Here is an 18,183-nt window from a genome sequence, read left to right as displayed (position 1 = left end):
AAAAAAAAAAAAAAACTATAAGCAAAATATTTACAAAAGAATGCCAATGTTAACATACCTCCTGACGACCACTAGAACATGCCAAAGAAAGTGGAGTATCCTTAGTTCGTTCAGCTTGTGCCTCTATATCGCCACCTTTATCCAAAAGGATTTCAACAACTCCAACATGCCCCGCTGTTGCCGCCAGGATCAGTGGGGTAAAACCTAAGTTAGAAAATAAAAACTTCTAACAAATCTGTGGTTTTATTTACTTTAATGCCACTGTTTTCAATTTCCTTTTATTTTAACTTAAAAGACTTCAATTTAGATACTGATGAACAATTTAGCATTGAACTGTTCTAAACTCTAATTTGTTAATGATAAAAACACCTGGCAAAAGGAAATGCTAAATCAATAAAAACTATTAAAATCTATACTCACAAACCACCTCAGGATTAAAGACAAAGGCATCCACTATTTGTGGCACACAAGGCAAGAGCTCAGCCCTCCTACTCCATCACCTTCACTAGTAATTTATATTTTGGTTTTTAATTTTTAGAGAATTATTTGGTTCTATAGATGAATAAGCTTGAACACTGCCTACTTTATTAGTAAAAATATAAGAACTACTTATTCATAGCGAAAATTCTGTAATTTTGTGTGCTTGTGTAAATACTTAGATTTTATTTGTGAGTGATATTTCCTACCTTTTTTATCTCTGTGTTCAATTTTAGCATCTCGTGCAATGAGAACAGATACAAGTTCTTCATGACCACCTGCACAGGCTAGTGTTAAAGCTGTGTCATGATTGCTTTCAGTCTAAAAAGGGAAAAAAAAATATTTATTCATATATTTTAGAGTTCTCAATAAAACTATCCTTTCCCTCATTAATGTACAATTTTTCCTTTCAAAATAAATTAGAACATGTGAAATAAATTTATACAGAATCTACTCACATGCGCATCAATGTCAACTGAAGGATACACAGGGGGCATGGGTGGGGAAACCATATTGCTTGGAGTCTGAGAACAGGATTCGGGTATAGGACAGTCTGTGGTCTGAGAGGGATTATTTGAACCAGCAGGCACTCTGGTACTCACAGCTGGAAAAAAAATGTTTATATTGCTAAATTTCATTTAAATAAATAATACTGTTTGTACACAGAAAAACATGTAAAACAGAAATGTTCATGTGAGTAACATACTACAGTGAAATCACAGGCTTTGGAGTCAAAAGAACGTATATTGAATGACTTTCTGAATTCATGCAATTTATTTAACTTATCTGAGCCTCAACTTATATGTTCAATGAGGATATGAGTAGTGCTCGCCTTGAAAGTTTCTAAAGTGTAACTAAACACGGCCAATTGTTGGTGGATATATAATAAATGGTGGCATTTTGCACTGCCAATAGGGAGTATATATCATTTCTTAATTTAAGCATTTGTAGCCAGGTATGGTGATCCATACTAGTAATTTAGGACTCAGATGTCTGAGATAAGAGGATCACAAGTTCAAGGCCAGAGTGGGATACCCCTCAAAAACAAACAAAACAAAGAATGCTTATCTTAGCTTGTAAAAGTTTGAAAAAATATCCTGTAAATAATGAAAAGTAGCAGGTCAGGGCAACAAGTTAGATTATTTTTCACATAAACAGCAGGGGATGTGTTTTTAAAAATTCAGCATTTACTTTTTTTTTTTTTTTTTAGTCAAGGTCTCACTATGTAGCCCTGTCTTTCCTGGAATTCTCTATGTAGACCAAGTTGGCTTTAAGCTCAAAAATGCCTGCTGGGATTAAACACAGACTACATAGAGAAACACTGTCTGGGGTGGTTGGAAGGAGGTGTGCACCAGTTAGTTAAAATCAACTTCTAAAAGTCAAGTTATTTTTAAAACGAATACTAGAAATTTATATTTAAGATCACAAAATTTGGAGTTTGAAGTTTTGAATGGTGATACACTTCAGTAATTCTAGTACTTGGAGGTGGAAGCAGGAAGGCCAGCAGTTCAAAGTCATCCCTAGCTACACAGCAAATCCGAGGCCAGCCTGGATTTCATGAGACCTTGTCTCAGAAAAACAAAAACAAACCCAGAATGTGGTGTTTGAAAACAGGAAGTTGAAAATTATATCTTATGTCTCTTATATTTTTTGTTTCATGGAGGATGGAGTTCTGACTCAAAGAGTTAAGGATATCTTTAAAAGATACTAGTAGTTTCTGAGATAATGTATTTAAAGCACTTACTCGTGCCTGGCACAAGGAAAGTGCTCAATAAATGTAAAACAAGGCATTTTACAATACTTTCAGTACTATTATTCACTGTATTAGAAAATAAAAATATCACTGTTTAAGAAAGAAAAAACTCAGAAAAAAACCCCGCATAACCAATAGTATAGAAAAAAATGAAGCTTTCACTATGGCAATACGCTTATAGCGGACTCAATTTAGTAACTGACTAGATCTTTTAATTTTCAAAGACAGAGTCTTATGTACTCCAGGTTGGCCCTGAACTACTGACCGTCCTGCTCCACCTTCCAGGAGTTGGGATTACTGGTATGTGCCAATCCTACTTTATTAGATTTAGCAAAATTTAAGATGCCTAGATTTGCTTCTGTGAACCATCCCTTTGCTTCCCACTGATATATAAAACAATCTTGGCAATATAAATTCCAACAACTTTATTCACCGCAAAAGTAACTAGGAATGATTATAATATCATAAACTTTTGTTTCACCTAAAGAATATGTACACTGGATACAAAGCTTTAAACTTTTTGTCATTCAAAAATGAAAGAAGCGGATAATATTGTTATACCTCAAAACCTGATACGTAAAAACAACCCCCCCCCCCGGCATACTAGATTGATATGTAACACCTTACTGACAGATTTACAGTGGTGGGTCTTATAATTATTAACAGATACCCTGGAAGAATTGTATTTCTTCTATTCATTTATTCATGTCATCTCTTTTTTTTTAGAGGTTTTTTGAAAGCAAGGTATTTTAAATTTTTTTAAAAAGTATTTGACTAGGGTGGAAAGCTAGAATGTGATGTTATGAAAGACTCCTTTACAGAACTTACTTTAAAAACAAACAAAAAAGACCACTTCCTGTGTATTTAGCAGTTCTATTACCCAAAACATGGATTATGTTTTATACATTTTTATACTACATTATCCTAGGATATTTTCTCTGTAATAATGACAATCAGAACCATTCCATGGAAAGTGTCTTTAATAGGATTAATTACAAATGAAAATTATAAAGGTTGTATTATAAGAACATTATACTTTAGAACCATAACATTTTCATAAGTTTTAAAACATTTCCTATCTCTGAACAAAATGTCTCTTAAAATGACAAAACCAGACAACTACAAAAAAAAATCAATATACAATTCAAATTAAAATTTTACACTGTTTAAAAGTAGGGCACTAGAAGAACCAAGTAAAATATTTTAACCTGACTTTTTATGAAACCAAGAAAAATTTTGCTATGGTATGGAATAATAATAAATCTTAACATAAAAATTTTATTGCTACTGGTAGACAAAATATGTTGTAAAATTTTATCTCTTAGTGGACATGGTGCTACCCACCTGTAAATCCTAGCACTTGCGAGACAGAGGCTGGACTATATGAGACCCTGTCTCAAAAACAAATAGAAGTCCCAGGCCTGGTAGTAAAAGTTTAACCCAGCTGCTCCAAGGGCCAAGCCATAAGGATTACAAGTTCAAAGCCTGCCTGGCTATAGGGTGAACTTAGGACACTGAGTGAGATCCTATTTTAAAATCAAAAAACAAACTGGGCTGAGAACATAGAGGACTTCTCTTACATTGGTGACGTCCTGATGCCCAGTACCTCAAAAAAATAAAACAGCAGAACTTTTTATTGCTATCATTTGGTATACATCATAGCAACGATAAACAGTTTCATTTAAAACCTAAGCAGGGTGGTGGTGGCACACACCTTTATTCCCAGCACTCAAACAGGTGGAACTCAGAGATATACATGCCTCGGCTTTTGAGGGCGAGGCTAGTCTAGTCTATAGAGCTAGTACTAGGACAGCCAGGAAACTCTGTCTTGAAAAACGAAGCAAAACTAAAGGTTAAAAATAAAATATTAACATTAGAGGTAGTATCTTATAAATCTCCTCAAAATAACAGGATTTCCAAATTCTTTTGTAAAAAGACTTATTTCTAATTATTGTATATATGTTATGTATGTGCTGTCACATGTATGTTCGGATACTCAAAACTAGAATTTTGATCCCCTGGAACATAAGTGGTTGATATGTGTGTGTGTGTGTGTGTGTGTGTGTGTGTGTGTGTGTGTGTGCGCACGCGCATGTGCGCGCGCGCACATATCTGCGTGTAAGAGAAAGGATCACACTATGAAGCCTGGAACATAAGTGGTTGATCTCTGTGTGTGTGTGTGTGTGTGCGCGCGCACATATCTGCGTGTAAGAGAAAGGATCACACTATGAAGCCCTGGCTAGCCTGGAACTCTTTATGTAGACAAGGGTAGCCTTAAACTCACAGAATCATCTGTCTCTCTGCCTCTGTCTCCTGAATGCTGGGATTAAAGACATGTGCCACCATGCCTAACTCTTCTGGTGATTTTGAGCCACCAGACATGGGCACTGGGAACAGAAGTTGGGTCCTCTGGAAGGGCAGTACCTGCTCTTAATCTCTGAGCCCATTCTTCAGGCCTAAAGTTTTGTTTTTAAACTTAATAATGATCACTGCAAGGCCACTTAGAGCAAATTACACTAGAATTGTAATTTAAACAAATGTATCCAAGTACCAACAACAATACTGTATTAGACACAAAGCTATATTAAAACTCACATACATATCAAATCTTAATATAGAAATAAGAGCAACTGTTATTTAATAGGATTTAGAAGTATAAGAAATAATAGAATTTTTAAGATAAATGCAAAACTTTTATTCAAACCACATGCATATACATGACACTAACACTAAGGCTCTTTTCTTTGTTTTGCTTTTGCTTGTAAATAAAAGACAGGGTCTCATTATGTATCTCTAGGTGGCCTGGAACTCAGGGATCTGCGTGCCTCTGCCTCATGAGTCTCCAAATTCAAGGCCTGTACCACCATGCCCAGCTTCAACTAGTGTTCTTCTAGACCAGGCTGGCCTCGAACTCACAGAGATCCGCCTGCCTCTGCCTCCCGAGTGCTGGGATTAAAGGCGTGCGCCACCACCTCCTGGCTTCAACTAGTTTTCTTAAATATGGCTGAACTGAGTGGATTTCGGCACTATGCACTTACTAGCAGTTCCCCGTATTACTCCTCTTGCAGAGCAGATTGATGTAGATTTATTAAAGAAAGGTAAGAAAGAACTCCTGAGTCTGGAAAATGTACAAGGGGGAGACTCTGTACTTCCCTTCTCTAAGCTTCAGTTTCCTACGGAACTGAGGTAGGAGAATTTATTTTATGGGAGGATTTAAAACAGCTTGTGAAGGTGCAAATGAAGTAACTACCACAAAGCTTGGCACATGGTAAATGTGAATAAATTTATTTTTTTAACCAATCCTCTTTATATATTAATGGAATTTTTATTAAATGCTTTCTAAAATCGCTCAACAATGAAAACTATTTTGAATTTCTTTAAATTGCTCTAAATTTCTAGACTTAACTTTTTGTTTTGTTTTGTTTTGTTTTTAATCTAAGCGTATTTTCCTTCCTTTCCTTTTTGTTTATCTGAGACAGGACTTGAATAGCCTGGACTGCCTTGAACTTGACAAGTAGTGAGGATGGCTCTGAACTCCTGATCCTTCTGTTCCTGCTTCCCAGGTGCTAGGATTACAGGTGTCAACAAACCCTGCCCAAGAAGGGATTTAAAAAAAAAAAATAGAAAAATGGCTATTAAAGCTAATGAAAACTGACAAAATACAAACATAAAATTAGAAATAACAGATCTAATAACTGCTTCCATGAACATATCATGTACAATTTCATTATTAATTTGATATACATTTTAACTTTTGATATCATTTGTTATTATGGTAACTGCTAAAAACCTAAGACTTTCAGAAGAAGATTTGAGGTACCATGTTTCTAATCAAAATTAGATATTCTGTTTAGGATTGTAGAGAGTATGACATATCAGTTACAGGCTGAGTAAGTAAATAAGTTATAACATTAGTTATGTATATAAACAATTTATTAATTTTCATGAAAATATTTAGGTAGAAAAGCAATAATGCGAAAACATTCTTAAAGAAGAAAATTAACATTTCCTTTAGAGGGATAGATATATATTCTTTAAAGTGAAACTTTAAAGAATGTATATCAGTCTCTCTTTCACTAATGAAAATAAATTTAAATAGAATTAATTCTATGTAATTATGGCTTGCTCCATAATCCTAGTGATATGCTTAAATGTTTTACAACTATAGAGTTAGCTATTAAGTTTGTCTAGTTTTTGTCACTATTAATTAAGAAAATTAGACTTGGGAAAAATAGTTTTAAGTGAGACATCATCATCTTGAAAAGAGAATACAATTATCACCATGCATTTCAAAACATATAAACTTCATATATGGAACTTTTTATTTATCAATTTAAAACTTATTTACAAAGATAAGTAGTTAATGTCTAATACATATTAAGTTTTATTATGTCAACATGTAACACTAAAAGATGTTTTCTGAGGTAATTTTTTAAAGTCTCATGTGAACTCTATAAAAGGCCATTTCTATTTAAAAACACTTTAGTGAAATAAAAACTTTTAAGAAACATCTGTAATAATTAGCATAAAGTTAACTACAAGTTTCCTTTAGAGCTGTTTTGGCTAAAGTAAATTTAACATAAAAAGCTCTACAAGCCAAAAATATAAAAATTCAAATTAAAGAATAAAGATCCTAACTCCTTTAAATACCTCCTAGTATTTGAATTTTAAGAACACTAGACATTTCTCCTCTGCACAATACTATCTATTACATGGCAGAGGAGCCTCAAAGGCAAAATGATATCTATAACCAACTGAAGTAACACATATACCCAATAAAAATTCCTGATTTACTCTTATTCCACATTCTTAAAGATTCAGTAAAGATTAGGAAGACTAAAGGCTCACAAAAGAAGAAAGGAAACTGGGATAGTATAACTGGGGTAGGAAGGGGAGGAGAGTATGACAAGAGGAAACAGACAACAATAAGGAAAAAATGTTGCAATCAAGAGACAGAGGACTGGCCTGCCTTTGAATATCACTCCAGCTACATCTTAGTTCTTGGTCTTCATCCACTGTCAACAGCCATTCTGGCTGCAATTCTGAACTGGGCTCTCATGGAGGTGATACATTCACCAGCCATCTTTAGGAAGGTAAATGATTAATTGCACTGTTTTCCCACTGCTGCAAGGACAATGAAAGGGAAAGTAAACTTGTGCACCTCATTTCATATCTAGTTGTAATTTTCCACACAACAATAAACAGAAACATACATTTTAAGATTATTAGCCCTTTTTCTTTCTATGTGTATGTGCATGAATGTGCATGTATGCAAGCACACTATTAAGTGTTCTGTATGCTTGTTCATCAAGAGTTTACACAAAAAATTCCAATGTCAAAAACAAGTACAACAGTTTAAATGTACTTTAATCTTATGAACACAAACTCTATACCATGGAGTGTACAGCTGTTCCCATTTAATTAGAGATAATTAAATTGGTCTAATAACAAAAAGTAGTGTCTCTTAAAATTCTTATGTCCAACCATGAAATTCACAGGCAAGAAAATTAAATAGGTAGCCTTACCTGCGTGCTTCTAAATTGTACAAAAGATTCTATTGAGTGCTCCTATGTAGGAAATAACAAACTGTCTTTGAAAGCAAATTTCTAAAGGATTATGGGAACCTTATTTATCTTTGAAGTGTGTTTGTTTTAAACAGAAAAGGGGAAAAACTCCCTTAATGTGTTAGTGCTACTGGGCTTAAATTCACTTTCATAATTCCTAAGGAATCCAGTAATTTTACAAAGACAGTTTTAAAATAGAGAAATACAAAGTTTGTGTTTTTGAAGGGGTGTTTAAAGAAGTTGAGCACACAGATAAAAGAGAAAAGTATTTTAGATATATTTCTTAACCCACCTGCTATCAGGTCATCAAGAGTGTCGGTAAGCGTCTGGGCTGGAGTTGCAACCATGAGTCCATCTGGCTCTTGTACTAACAGCCCCTGCTCATGTCCAGCAACAGCAATTTGAGGCTGTCCTATGATCTGCTGGTTACCTGATACTTTCTGAAGCACAAGAGAATTTGTCCCATTAGAACCTAAGTCACTGGAAAAGTTACATTGTGGAGATGATAGAGGCTGGACTGGGACAAAATCCATTTGTTCTGCTGATGGTGGAGATTGTTGCTCATCACCAATACCATGATCTTTAAATAAGACTGTATCAACCTGGGGTGATTCTGAAGAGTGATCCTCTGGGAGACTGCCATCTTCATCCCCTGCCAAGGAGACTCCTCTATGAGAGCACTGCTGGTGTGGAGACCCTGTGTCTCTCTGACCTTTGGTTTCCAAGTATTCTTTGGTAAACTGCTGCTGTGTTTTCATCTGCAACTGCCTTTCCACTTTCTGCAGTTCTTTCAGTATTTTCTTCTTCTTCTGGACTTGTTCTTCTCTGTTCTTTTTAAGTTCTTCTATCTTATCCTTGTTTAGAGGCTCACCTTGAATTAACTCCAATGACTTAAGCTGTGCTTTTTCAATAGCACTAATTCTTTGTCCCAGTTCATTCAGCTTGCCTTCAGTCTCTTCTACTATGCACTCCAAAGGCTGGTATGGGTGAAAAGGTGGCAGTAGGTCCTGATCTGCTACCTGCAGGGAACTGGACTTCTGCTTGGATGCACCTAAGCACATGAAAAATGTTTGAAAAAGTGCCATGCTAAAGAAAAAGAAAAAAAAAGAAAAAGAAAAAAAAGAAAAAGAAAAAAGAGAAAAAAAACAGAAAACAAAGCAAAAAACAACCAAAAACCAGAGTCCCAAAAATAAAAGCACACACAAAAAACATTCCTCCCCTCTCCCAGACTTCCTTCCCCAAACCATTATAACTAATACTATAGAAGGATTCAAAAGTCACACTAGTGAGGCAGATTAAACCTCAACTATCTCATCTGTTTTTGTACAGCATAAACTGAGATGTTATCAACTCAAACTTGAATTTAAAAAAATATACTTTTAAATGTAGGATGATTTTAGAAATTATGATGGGATGAAGAGAAAAGGAGAGGGAAAAAAACCTCAGAATTTTGCTGATCAGGTTGGACTTTTTAAATCTAGTTGAGCATGTTAGCACACACTTTCAATCCCAGAACTCAGAGGCAGAGGCAGGCAGAGGGATTCTCATGAGTTCCAGGGCAAGCTGGTCTACATAAATTCAAGGTCACCCAAGGCTACACAGTGAGTATCTTGGCTTAAAGTAAATAAAAACAAAAACAAACAAAAACCCAACAAAAGAAAAAAATATCAAATATAAAGCAGAATCAAAATGGCATTCAGAATAATATTAATGCTAGTTTAATTGCTTTTTCAGAACAATTATTCTAGGAATAATTATACAAGTAAAGTTTATTCCAAGAGAACAAAATAGGGCAAATGTGGTTTTTTTTAATATTTATTTATTTATTATGTATACAATAGTCTGTTTGTGTGTATGTCTGCAGGCCAGAAGGGGGCACCAGACCTTATTACAGATGGTTGTGAGCCACCATGTGGTTGCCGGGAATTGAACTCAGGACCTTTGGAAGAGCAGGCAATGCTCTTAACCACTGAGCCATCTCTCCAGCCCCCAGGGCAAATGTTTTTTAAGTTGGCAAAATAATTCTATTCTTACATTAAAATACAATGTGAAATCAGTTTCTCAAGATATTATCTCTTTAGACAGGCATGGTAACCCATATGCCAATAAAGTCAACACTCAAAGGACAGGGTAGAAGAATCAAGTATTAAGGGTTATACTCAATTCATAGCTGAATGTGAGGCTAGCCTGAGCTACCTAGAACCTTGTTCTCAATAAACCAAATATGAGTCACTATAAAATTCTCCAATAAAAAGGCTAACATTGCTCTACCTAAACACTGTGTTAAACTTATACCACAAAGGATCTAATTTTAAATAAACCATTTAAATAATATCCATCTAAGAGAGAAACAATGAATGTTACTAATAGGGAGAAAAATCAGACATTCCATATAGGAATACTCATATTCATAACATTTTTTAAAAAGAAATTATTTAAGGTTATTAAATATATTTGTTCCTCCTTTATAAAAAGTCTGCTGTAAGGTAATTATTAATAGCCTTAAAGGGGATAAATAAAATTTTTGAGGTACTCCTTGATTTGTCTGAGCAAATTCAGGGATGAATTCTATTCAGGAAGAACTAGGACTACTTGGGGCGAGGGGACAAATAACTGATGCATCTACCAACACAGATGAACTTCAAAACACCGAGTTAAATAAGATTCTAGACACAAAGTTACATACTGTAAAATCTCACTTAACATAAAATTTATAGAGAAAAGACATATAAAACAGAAAAGAAAGTAGTGGCCCTGGGGCATGGCAATGAGAATAAAATTCAAATGCAAACAGGTAACAGATCTTTTAGGGGCAGTTAAAGCTAAGTGGGAACTGTGTGGAGTAGTGAATGCCTGAATCCCAAAAAATGGGAGATTGAGGCAAGAGATCAGGACTTTGAGACCGATTGTCTAGCCAGACGGTGGTGGTGCACGCCTTTAATCCTAGTAGAGGTAGAGGCAGGTGGATGTCTGTGAATTCAAGGCCAGCCTAGTCTACAAGAGCTAGTTCCAGGACAGGCTCCAAAGTTACAAAGAAACCCTGTCTAAAAAAAAGGGGGGGGGGCTGGCTGTCTCAATGTCAAGAGTAACAATAATGAGGACTCCTCAAAACTTGATGGTGATGATTGTCACAGAACTTGGTAAATTTACCAAAACATACTGCATTTTATATTTTAATGAGTGAACTTGATAGTTAAAAACAATAAAGCAATGTTTAATTTTTTAAAAAATTTATTTACTTAATTTATGTGTATGGATGCTTTGCCTGCAAGTATGTCTGTGCATGCCTAGAACCCACAGAGGCCAAAAGAGGAGGGTCAGATCCATCAGGACTGCAGTTACCAGAGCTTGTAAGTAGCTATATGGGTACTGGATATCAAACCCAGTCCTCTGCAAAAGCAACACTGCTTTATACCACAGAGCCATCTCCCCAGTAAAGGCATTAAAAAAAAAAAAAAAAAGAACTGGGTAAGATAGATGATTCTTCTTCTGAATTGTAGTTAATACTAAAAATCATAGGTCATTTAAGACCTGTTTTGTTCTTTCTGTGTAAGATTAAGTCTCAGTTGGCTGCCCTCAAATTCACATCCCAGGGTTTGAGTATCTTGAGTGCTGGAGGTCAAGTCAAGCATGCACTATCACATTCAAGGATTTTTTTTCTAACATTTTATTTGTTTGTTTGTTTAGGGAGAGGAAGAGAGGGAGAACGTGTGTGTGTGTTCACGTCACAGCATACTGTGGAGGTCAGATAACAACTTGCAGACATCAGTTTTCTTCCTTCTACCATACAGGATCCAGGGATCAAATTTAGGCCATCAGGCAAGGAGACAAATGCCTCTTTCCTGTGAGCCATTTTGCCAGTCCATACATAAGAAATTTTAAAAGAAAAAAAAATCTTATACCAAAATTCATTCTCAAGTTTAAAAGACTTACAGAATAAAAGAAAATAAGAGCTCTTAGAGCTACATGCCAGGCCTGATGGCACACACCTATAATAACAGTTCCTTACCAAACTGAAGGAAGAGGATATGGAATTCAAGGTCAACACAATTGAGACTACATCTCCAAAAAATTAAATAAAAAACTTTAAGGAGTTCAAATATATGCATTATGTTTTAATTTACTAAAAGGACCCAAGGTTTCCCCTTGGTCAGATGACCAGTTTCAGTACCATACTGCAGTCACTTTCAGAGGCTTACTTACTCCTAATGCAAATTGAGCAATGTATGTCATATTTAATTTCATGTTTCTACTTAAGAAAAGTGGTAGGAAAAGACTATTCTTTCAGAGCCAAGATTATTAGATTTGAGAGATAATTTGATTATTAGTTTCATAAGACTAAAGGAGCCAAATGTTTTAACAGGAAAGAAAAAGGAGGCAAAACTACAACAAATAACAAGGTATAAATCCACTAGCACAGCAAGTAAAAATTTCAGTTTCATAAAGAGATGTAATGACATAAGCAGAGTAAATGCAAAGGCTCAGCAAGATTGGATATTCCTTCAAACTTTCCTAATATAGTTGCAAGTTCACCATCCAACATGTCTTCTGGTACTCATGGGCATTGCATATACACGGTACACATAAATACACTCAATCACACACATATACACATTAAATTTTAAAAAAATTAAATGTACAACGATGGGCCAGCAAGATGACACAGTTGCAAGCCTACTAACAGGAGTTTGATCCCTAGGGCCTATTTGGTGGAAATAGAGAACCAACTTCCTCAAGTTGTCCTTTGATTTCCACACATCATGACATGTGTGCATGTGCACATACATAACAAAATGAAAACATAAAAATTAAAATGCATAAAAAGCCGTTTTCTTTCATATAGTTAATAGTTGAAATATCAAAACTAGGGAGTTAAAACTGTTTAGACAAGAACACATCAAAGCACTAACACAATCTATAAACCAAGAGCGGTAAAAACAAAATGTCACCTGAAACTGTAGAAATACCAGTTAGTGGGTAAAAATTTGAAAAGGGCTTCATTTGATGAGAAAAATTTAATATGAAGTAAGTATTAAAAAACACAAGAAAATAAGATTTCCAATCCCTTCAAACATTAACCACTGTCAGATATGTATACATGTACATACACACATACAGGAATGTGTACATGGATATTATGGAGTTGACATACCAAGTACAATTTAGAAATAGACACCATTTCTTTTGGTTTGGCTTCTGTCCTACACTTATTCTAGTAACAAACCCAGGAAAAGTATGCACTCACTAGAAACTGTGATCTATAGCAATTTAAAATCAGCTTTATTGCTGTACTTTGGGATTTTCTGTTGCTAGGGACTGGGCTGAGGGTTTTGTGCATGATAGGCAAACATTCTATCACTGAGTTACATTCCCAGACCTTTTCTTCTGTTGCAGTATTGGGAAGGGAATCCAGAGTCTTGTGCGTTGTAGATGCTTTACCACTGAGCCATGCCCACTCCACCACTGATGTACCTTCATTAACTTGTTTATTTCTATGGGCAATAGGTGAGTGAGTTATGCACTTGTCAAACATTTAGTCCTCTACTGAAATGAGCTTAACCTTATTATTTTCAAATCTGTACCAGTGAATTAGCACATTGTGTAATTTAAAAAATGACCAAAAGAAAACATTTGTTATCTACAGTTTTAACATAGAAATCTCTTAACTAAGATGTCCAAAGATAGACCATCTATGTTACATGATAACAGATTCACCCAACCTATCTTTTTTTTAATAAAAGCAGTTATATGTAAAAGCACATTGGTAAGTTTGGGAATGCATAAACTTACATAAACATATTTAAAAATTAGTAGAGATATTAGTAAAGTTTACAGAAGAAAATTCAATTTGAATTACAACATATGCAAATTTTTCTCTATAGTTTAATAATTTCTCATAAAAGCATGAGAGTTCATGACACTGACTCCAATAAACAACTCTGGAGGTGAGGCGGCACACATTTTCCCTTACACTTCTGTTTCTGGATCTCTCTAAACATCGTCAAAGTTTTAAAAGTACAACTTTTAACACTGCTCTTTTAAAGACGAGTCTCACTATGCAGCCCTGCCTGGCCTGTAATTCTCCATGTGGAACAGGTTGTCCACTAATTCAGAGACCTACCTATCTCTGCCTTCTAAGTGCTGGATTAAAAGTGTGTACCACCAACCCAGTCCTTTTGTTTATATTTTGAAAAGATCTTGCTTATAGTAAGGCTAGTCTTGAACTGACAGTGATCCTCCTGCTTCAACTTCACCTGTGCTAGGATTAAAGAATGTGCTACAAGGCCAACTTCATTACTACGTCTTGATTTTTTTAAGTATATATTATATATTATTTTCTTTAATTAATATGTCAGTTTCATTTTTTGGAGACAATCCCATGAGCCAAACCTGGCTCTAAACTCCTTCCTCATCTTCATGCTTGCACTCAGGGATGTGTGCACACGTCTGTGTGTGTCCATGTATGTTGTTTCCCCCACATACACACCCCACCACACAAACATGGTATGATTCCATTAGTAAAGTACTTGCTATGCAAGCATGGAGACTTTAATCTGGATCCCTAACACCCACATAAAAAGTCAGGTATAGCAGCCCACACCAGTAATCTCACCAATGGGGAGGAAGCTAGTCTAGTCAAATAGGTGAGTTCCAGGTTTAGTGTTTGATCTTATCTCAAAAAAAAAAAAATGAAGTGGGGAATGATACAGGAGGAAATCACAAGAGAAAACTAGTGAGCATTTTATAAGAACGTATAAGAAAAGGACTGTGGACTTTGGACACACTAGGGAAATAATGGAAGGGAAAATAATACAAGAAAATAAAACAGAAGAGTTATAATGACAAAACTACTAGGAACTGAGTGTGATTAATTCAACACTACACTTGAAGTATTGAAAGAGAAGTGACAAGTCAGAAGGAAGTGAGAATCAAGTACTATAAGTACAATAGCACTTTTCTGTAACTAAAGTCACAGAAAAGGAATTACTTCCCAAGAAGGTTTGAGGTACACAAAGATGTGTTGGGCTACCAGGGTAATATATTTCAGTAGTAGAGTGAGCACTGGGTGTGAGATCCTGGGTTCAGTACTAAGTACCACAAATAAAAAGAAGAAAGCTAACAAAATCTAAACTTGCAGTATTAGAAATTGAACCTAGGGCTTTCTACATACTAAGCAACCCAGCAAAGTGTCCTCCGAACTTCCCATTTGTGCAATTACACACATATACACAAGATAAATACAATGTAATTTTAAAAACTTAATACATCTATGTTTTAAGTGGATTTTTATATCTAACCTATCCATGTTCATTGTGTACTTTTAAATAATCAAATAGCTCATATCTATCTATTTATTTATTTATTTTAAGGCAGATTCTATTTATGCAGCCCTGGGTGGGCTGGAACTTGCTATGTTGACTAGGTTAGCCTCAAACTCAGAGATCTGCCTGTCCCCCAAGGGATGGAATAAAGTCTTACGTCACCACACCCAACTCAAAAGACTTATACATTCTGAAAGATTTTATTTTAATTTATGTGTATGTGTGCCCATTGACAGAGAGGGCATTGGATCTTCTGGAATTGTAGTTCTAAGTAGTTGTGAGTTGCCCAACATTAGGTCTTGGAATCAAATTCAGATTCTCTGGAAGAGTAGAAATCTTAACTGCTAAGCCACTTTCCAGCCTCCAAGTGATTAAGAAAACAACAACAGAATTTACAGGGACAAAGATTCTACAATGAGTCTGATTTTTTTTTAACTAAATGACAATGTAACTCAATATACTATAACAATACATTCCTTTATAATTGTTAGGTAGTTAAGACAAAGTGCCCAAGTGTTTAGATACAAATATTAACTATTGTCCTTCCTTAATAATTTAATAAAACAGAGGAGGGAGGGGAAAGGAAGGAGGGGGAACTGTGGTTGGCATGTAAAATGAATAAAATAAAATAGTAAAAAAATTAATTTAATAAAATGTGTTTAGAAGGTTAATTTTTATACCATTCAGTAAAAACAATAAAACAGAATCAAAGAAAAATTGGATCCCTAGTATATGATAATTTCTAAGCAAAACCGTGCTTATGAATATCAACATAAAGATCACCACCCAAGATTTTCTGTTGCTTACACATTAGCTCTAGATTTAAAATGCTCTACTTGCTCTCTGAACAATTTGTCTAGATTATTTTTTGGTTATTTTGTGGCTTTGTGTGAACGTTGAAAAATTATTTACTGTTAAATATTGAATTTCTGAGCCAGGCAGTGGTGGTGCATGCAATTAATCCCAGCACTTGGCAGGTGGATCTTTGTGAGTTCGAGGTCAGCCTGGTCTACAGAGCTAGTTCCAGGACAGCTAGAGCCATTAAACAGAGAAACCCTGTTTCAAAAAACAAACAAACAAACAAACAAAAAAAAAACCCACCTGAATTTCTGAAGCCCAAATTCTTACAGTCCTTTATGGCGTTTAGTCATTCAAACACAAAAACAAACCAGGTACAGGGGCATGAGCCTGTAATCCCAGTACTCAGGAGGCAGAGAGACATGAGGATGGTGGAATTATCCTGCACCACACAATGAGACCCTCTCTCATAAAAACTCAAAAAACATAACCAGTAAAGTAGCCCAAAAGGTAGAGGTGGTTGCTGCAAGCCTGGTGACCTGAGTGATCTCTAGAACCCAAGTAAAGCTGGAAGGAGAACCCATTCCACAAAGTTGTTCTCTGACTTTCACACATGTATTTCCACACACATCATGTGAAAATATGAACACATTAATAATTTTTTTAATCTGAAAAAAAACCAGAGGTACTTTAAAATATTTTAGAAATGGGTGTTAGCTGGTTATTATGGTTAGATTACTTTAAAAATGTATGTTTCATTTGCTAAGATTAAAAATAGAAAGAAGACAGATATGGTGGCTACATTAACATATAAACATGTATCTAACTGTGACTTCAATCACTTTTTATTTATTATACACTAAATAAGATATATTCATAAAAATTTTTACATTAAGTTTTTGGGCAGTGGGTATTGATGATAAAATCCAGGGCCTCATGTATGCTACGTAAATGTTTCACTACTATGCAACAGTTCCAACTCTTTTTTTTTTTTTTTTGGTTTTTCGAGACAGGGTTTCTCTGTGGCTTTGGAGCCTGTCCTGGAACTCGCTCTGTAGACCAGGCTGGTCTCGAACTCACAGAGGTCCGCCTGCCTCTGCCTCCCGAGTGCTGGGATTAAAGGAGTGCGCCACCATTGCCCAGCTAACAGTTCCAACTCTTATGTGGTTTTTAAAATCCTAGAAATTACTTCAGCAAACTCAGATTACAAAATATAATTATCAAGAGAAGATACTTTATATCTAGAGATAAAAAGATAGGAGAAAAAACCTTAGCAGCTTGAGTCCTTCAAACAGAGTGCACTCCTATAATAATCATTTGGGTCTCAGGCCTACAATCCCAGCACTCAAAACACTGAGGCAAGAGGATTGCCATAAGCATGAGGGTAGCCTGGGCTACAAAGAGAATTCCAGGCCAGCCTGGGTTACAACGCAAAGTCCTGTCTTAAATGTCAAAAAAAAAAAAATTATTCCGGGCTGGAGAGATGGCTCAGAGGTTAAGAGCACTGGCTGCTCTTTCAGAGGTCCTGGGTTCAATTCCCAGCAACCACATGGTGGCTCACAACCATCTGTATTGAGATCTTGTGCCCTCCTCTTGCGAGCGGGCATACATCGAGGCAGAATGTTGTATACATAATAAATAAATACATCTTTAAAAAATTATTTCATTAATAAAGTCATCTAGATTTTATTCATATACATTTTGATAATTAATCATCCAAATTCACAGACTGATAATCATTTGACCAGGTTCACCCACTGTATTCCTGCATTATAAAAGCAAAACTGCAATTCTTCAACCACTTTCTCATTGATTAAATTGATGCTGTAAATATTTACCAAGGTAGCCAGCACATATTTTTATTATTACACTACAGTTTGGCTAAAATATTGTCAAATAAAAGCTAGGTGTTATAGCACATGCTCCTATTTCTGGCACTGAGGCAGAGGCCGAATGATACCACAAAATTAGGCCAGCCTAGTCCAAGTACTGAGTTCTAGGCCAGCCATAGCTAGGTAGCAAGAGCCTGTCTTGAAAACCAAAATAAGAACTGTCAGGTAGCTAAAAAAATGGCTTGACAAAATTTTCTGCTTTATGGGCTGGAGAGATGGCTCAGTGGCTAAGAGCTTTGCTTGTTATTCCAAAGGTCCTGAGTTCAATTCCCAGCAACCACATAGTGGCTCAGAACCATCTGTAATGGGATTTGGTGCCCTCTTCTGGCCTGCAGTGATACATACAGGCAGAACACCATTACATAATAAAAATAAAT

General features: G+C 35.5%; 1 protein-coding gene across 8 annotated transcripts in view; it reads right to left on the bottom strand.

Annotated features, from left to right (window-relative positions):
* The window catches only part of LOC101992219 (ankyrin repeat and KH domain-containing protein 1), a 118,328-nt gene that overhangs the window by 38,343 nt on the left and 61,802 nt on the right, over positions 1-18,183 (bottom strand). For 5 of the 8 annotated variants that reach the window (XM_013349515.2, XM_013349516.2, XM_013349517.1 and 2 more), the window contains exons 15-18: positions 8,087-8,845; positions 936-1,081; positions 687-798; positions 59-204 (exon numbers count right to left, since the gene is read on the bottom strand). In XM_013349515.2, the coding sequence (XP_013204969.1) occupies positions 59-204; positions 687-798; positions 936-1,081; positions 8,087-8,845 (1,163 nt within the window). Of the gene's footprint in view, positions 1-58; positions 205-686; positions 799-935; positions 1,082-6,849; positions 7,355-8,086; positions 8,846-18,183 lie in introns of those variants that run through there. The other 3 variants (XM_013349518.2, XM_013349519.2, XM_026783314.1) reach the window with 2 other exon arrangements.

The sequence above is a fragment of the Microtus ochrogaster genome, chromosome 18, assembly GCF_000317375.1.
Source record: "Microtus ochrogaster isolate Prairie Vole_2 chromosome 18, MicOch1.0, whole genome shotgun sequence".
Taxonomy (NCBI): Eukaryota; Metazoa; Chordata; class Mammalia; order Rodentia; family Cricetidae; genus Microtus; species Microtus ochrogaster.
The sequence above is the reverse complement of the archived record's forward strand: the minus strand, read 5'-3'. Positions and strand labels throughout refer to the sequence as shown.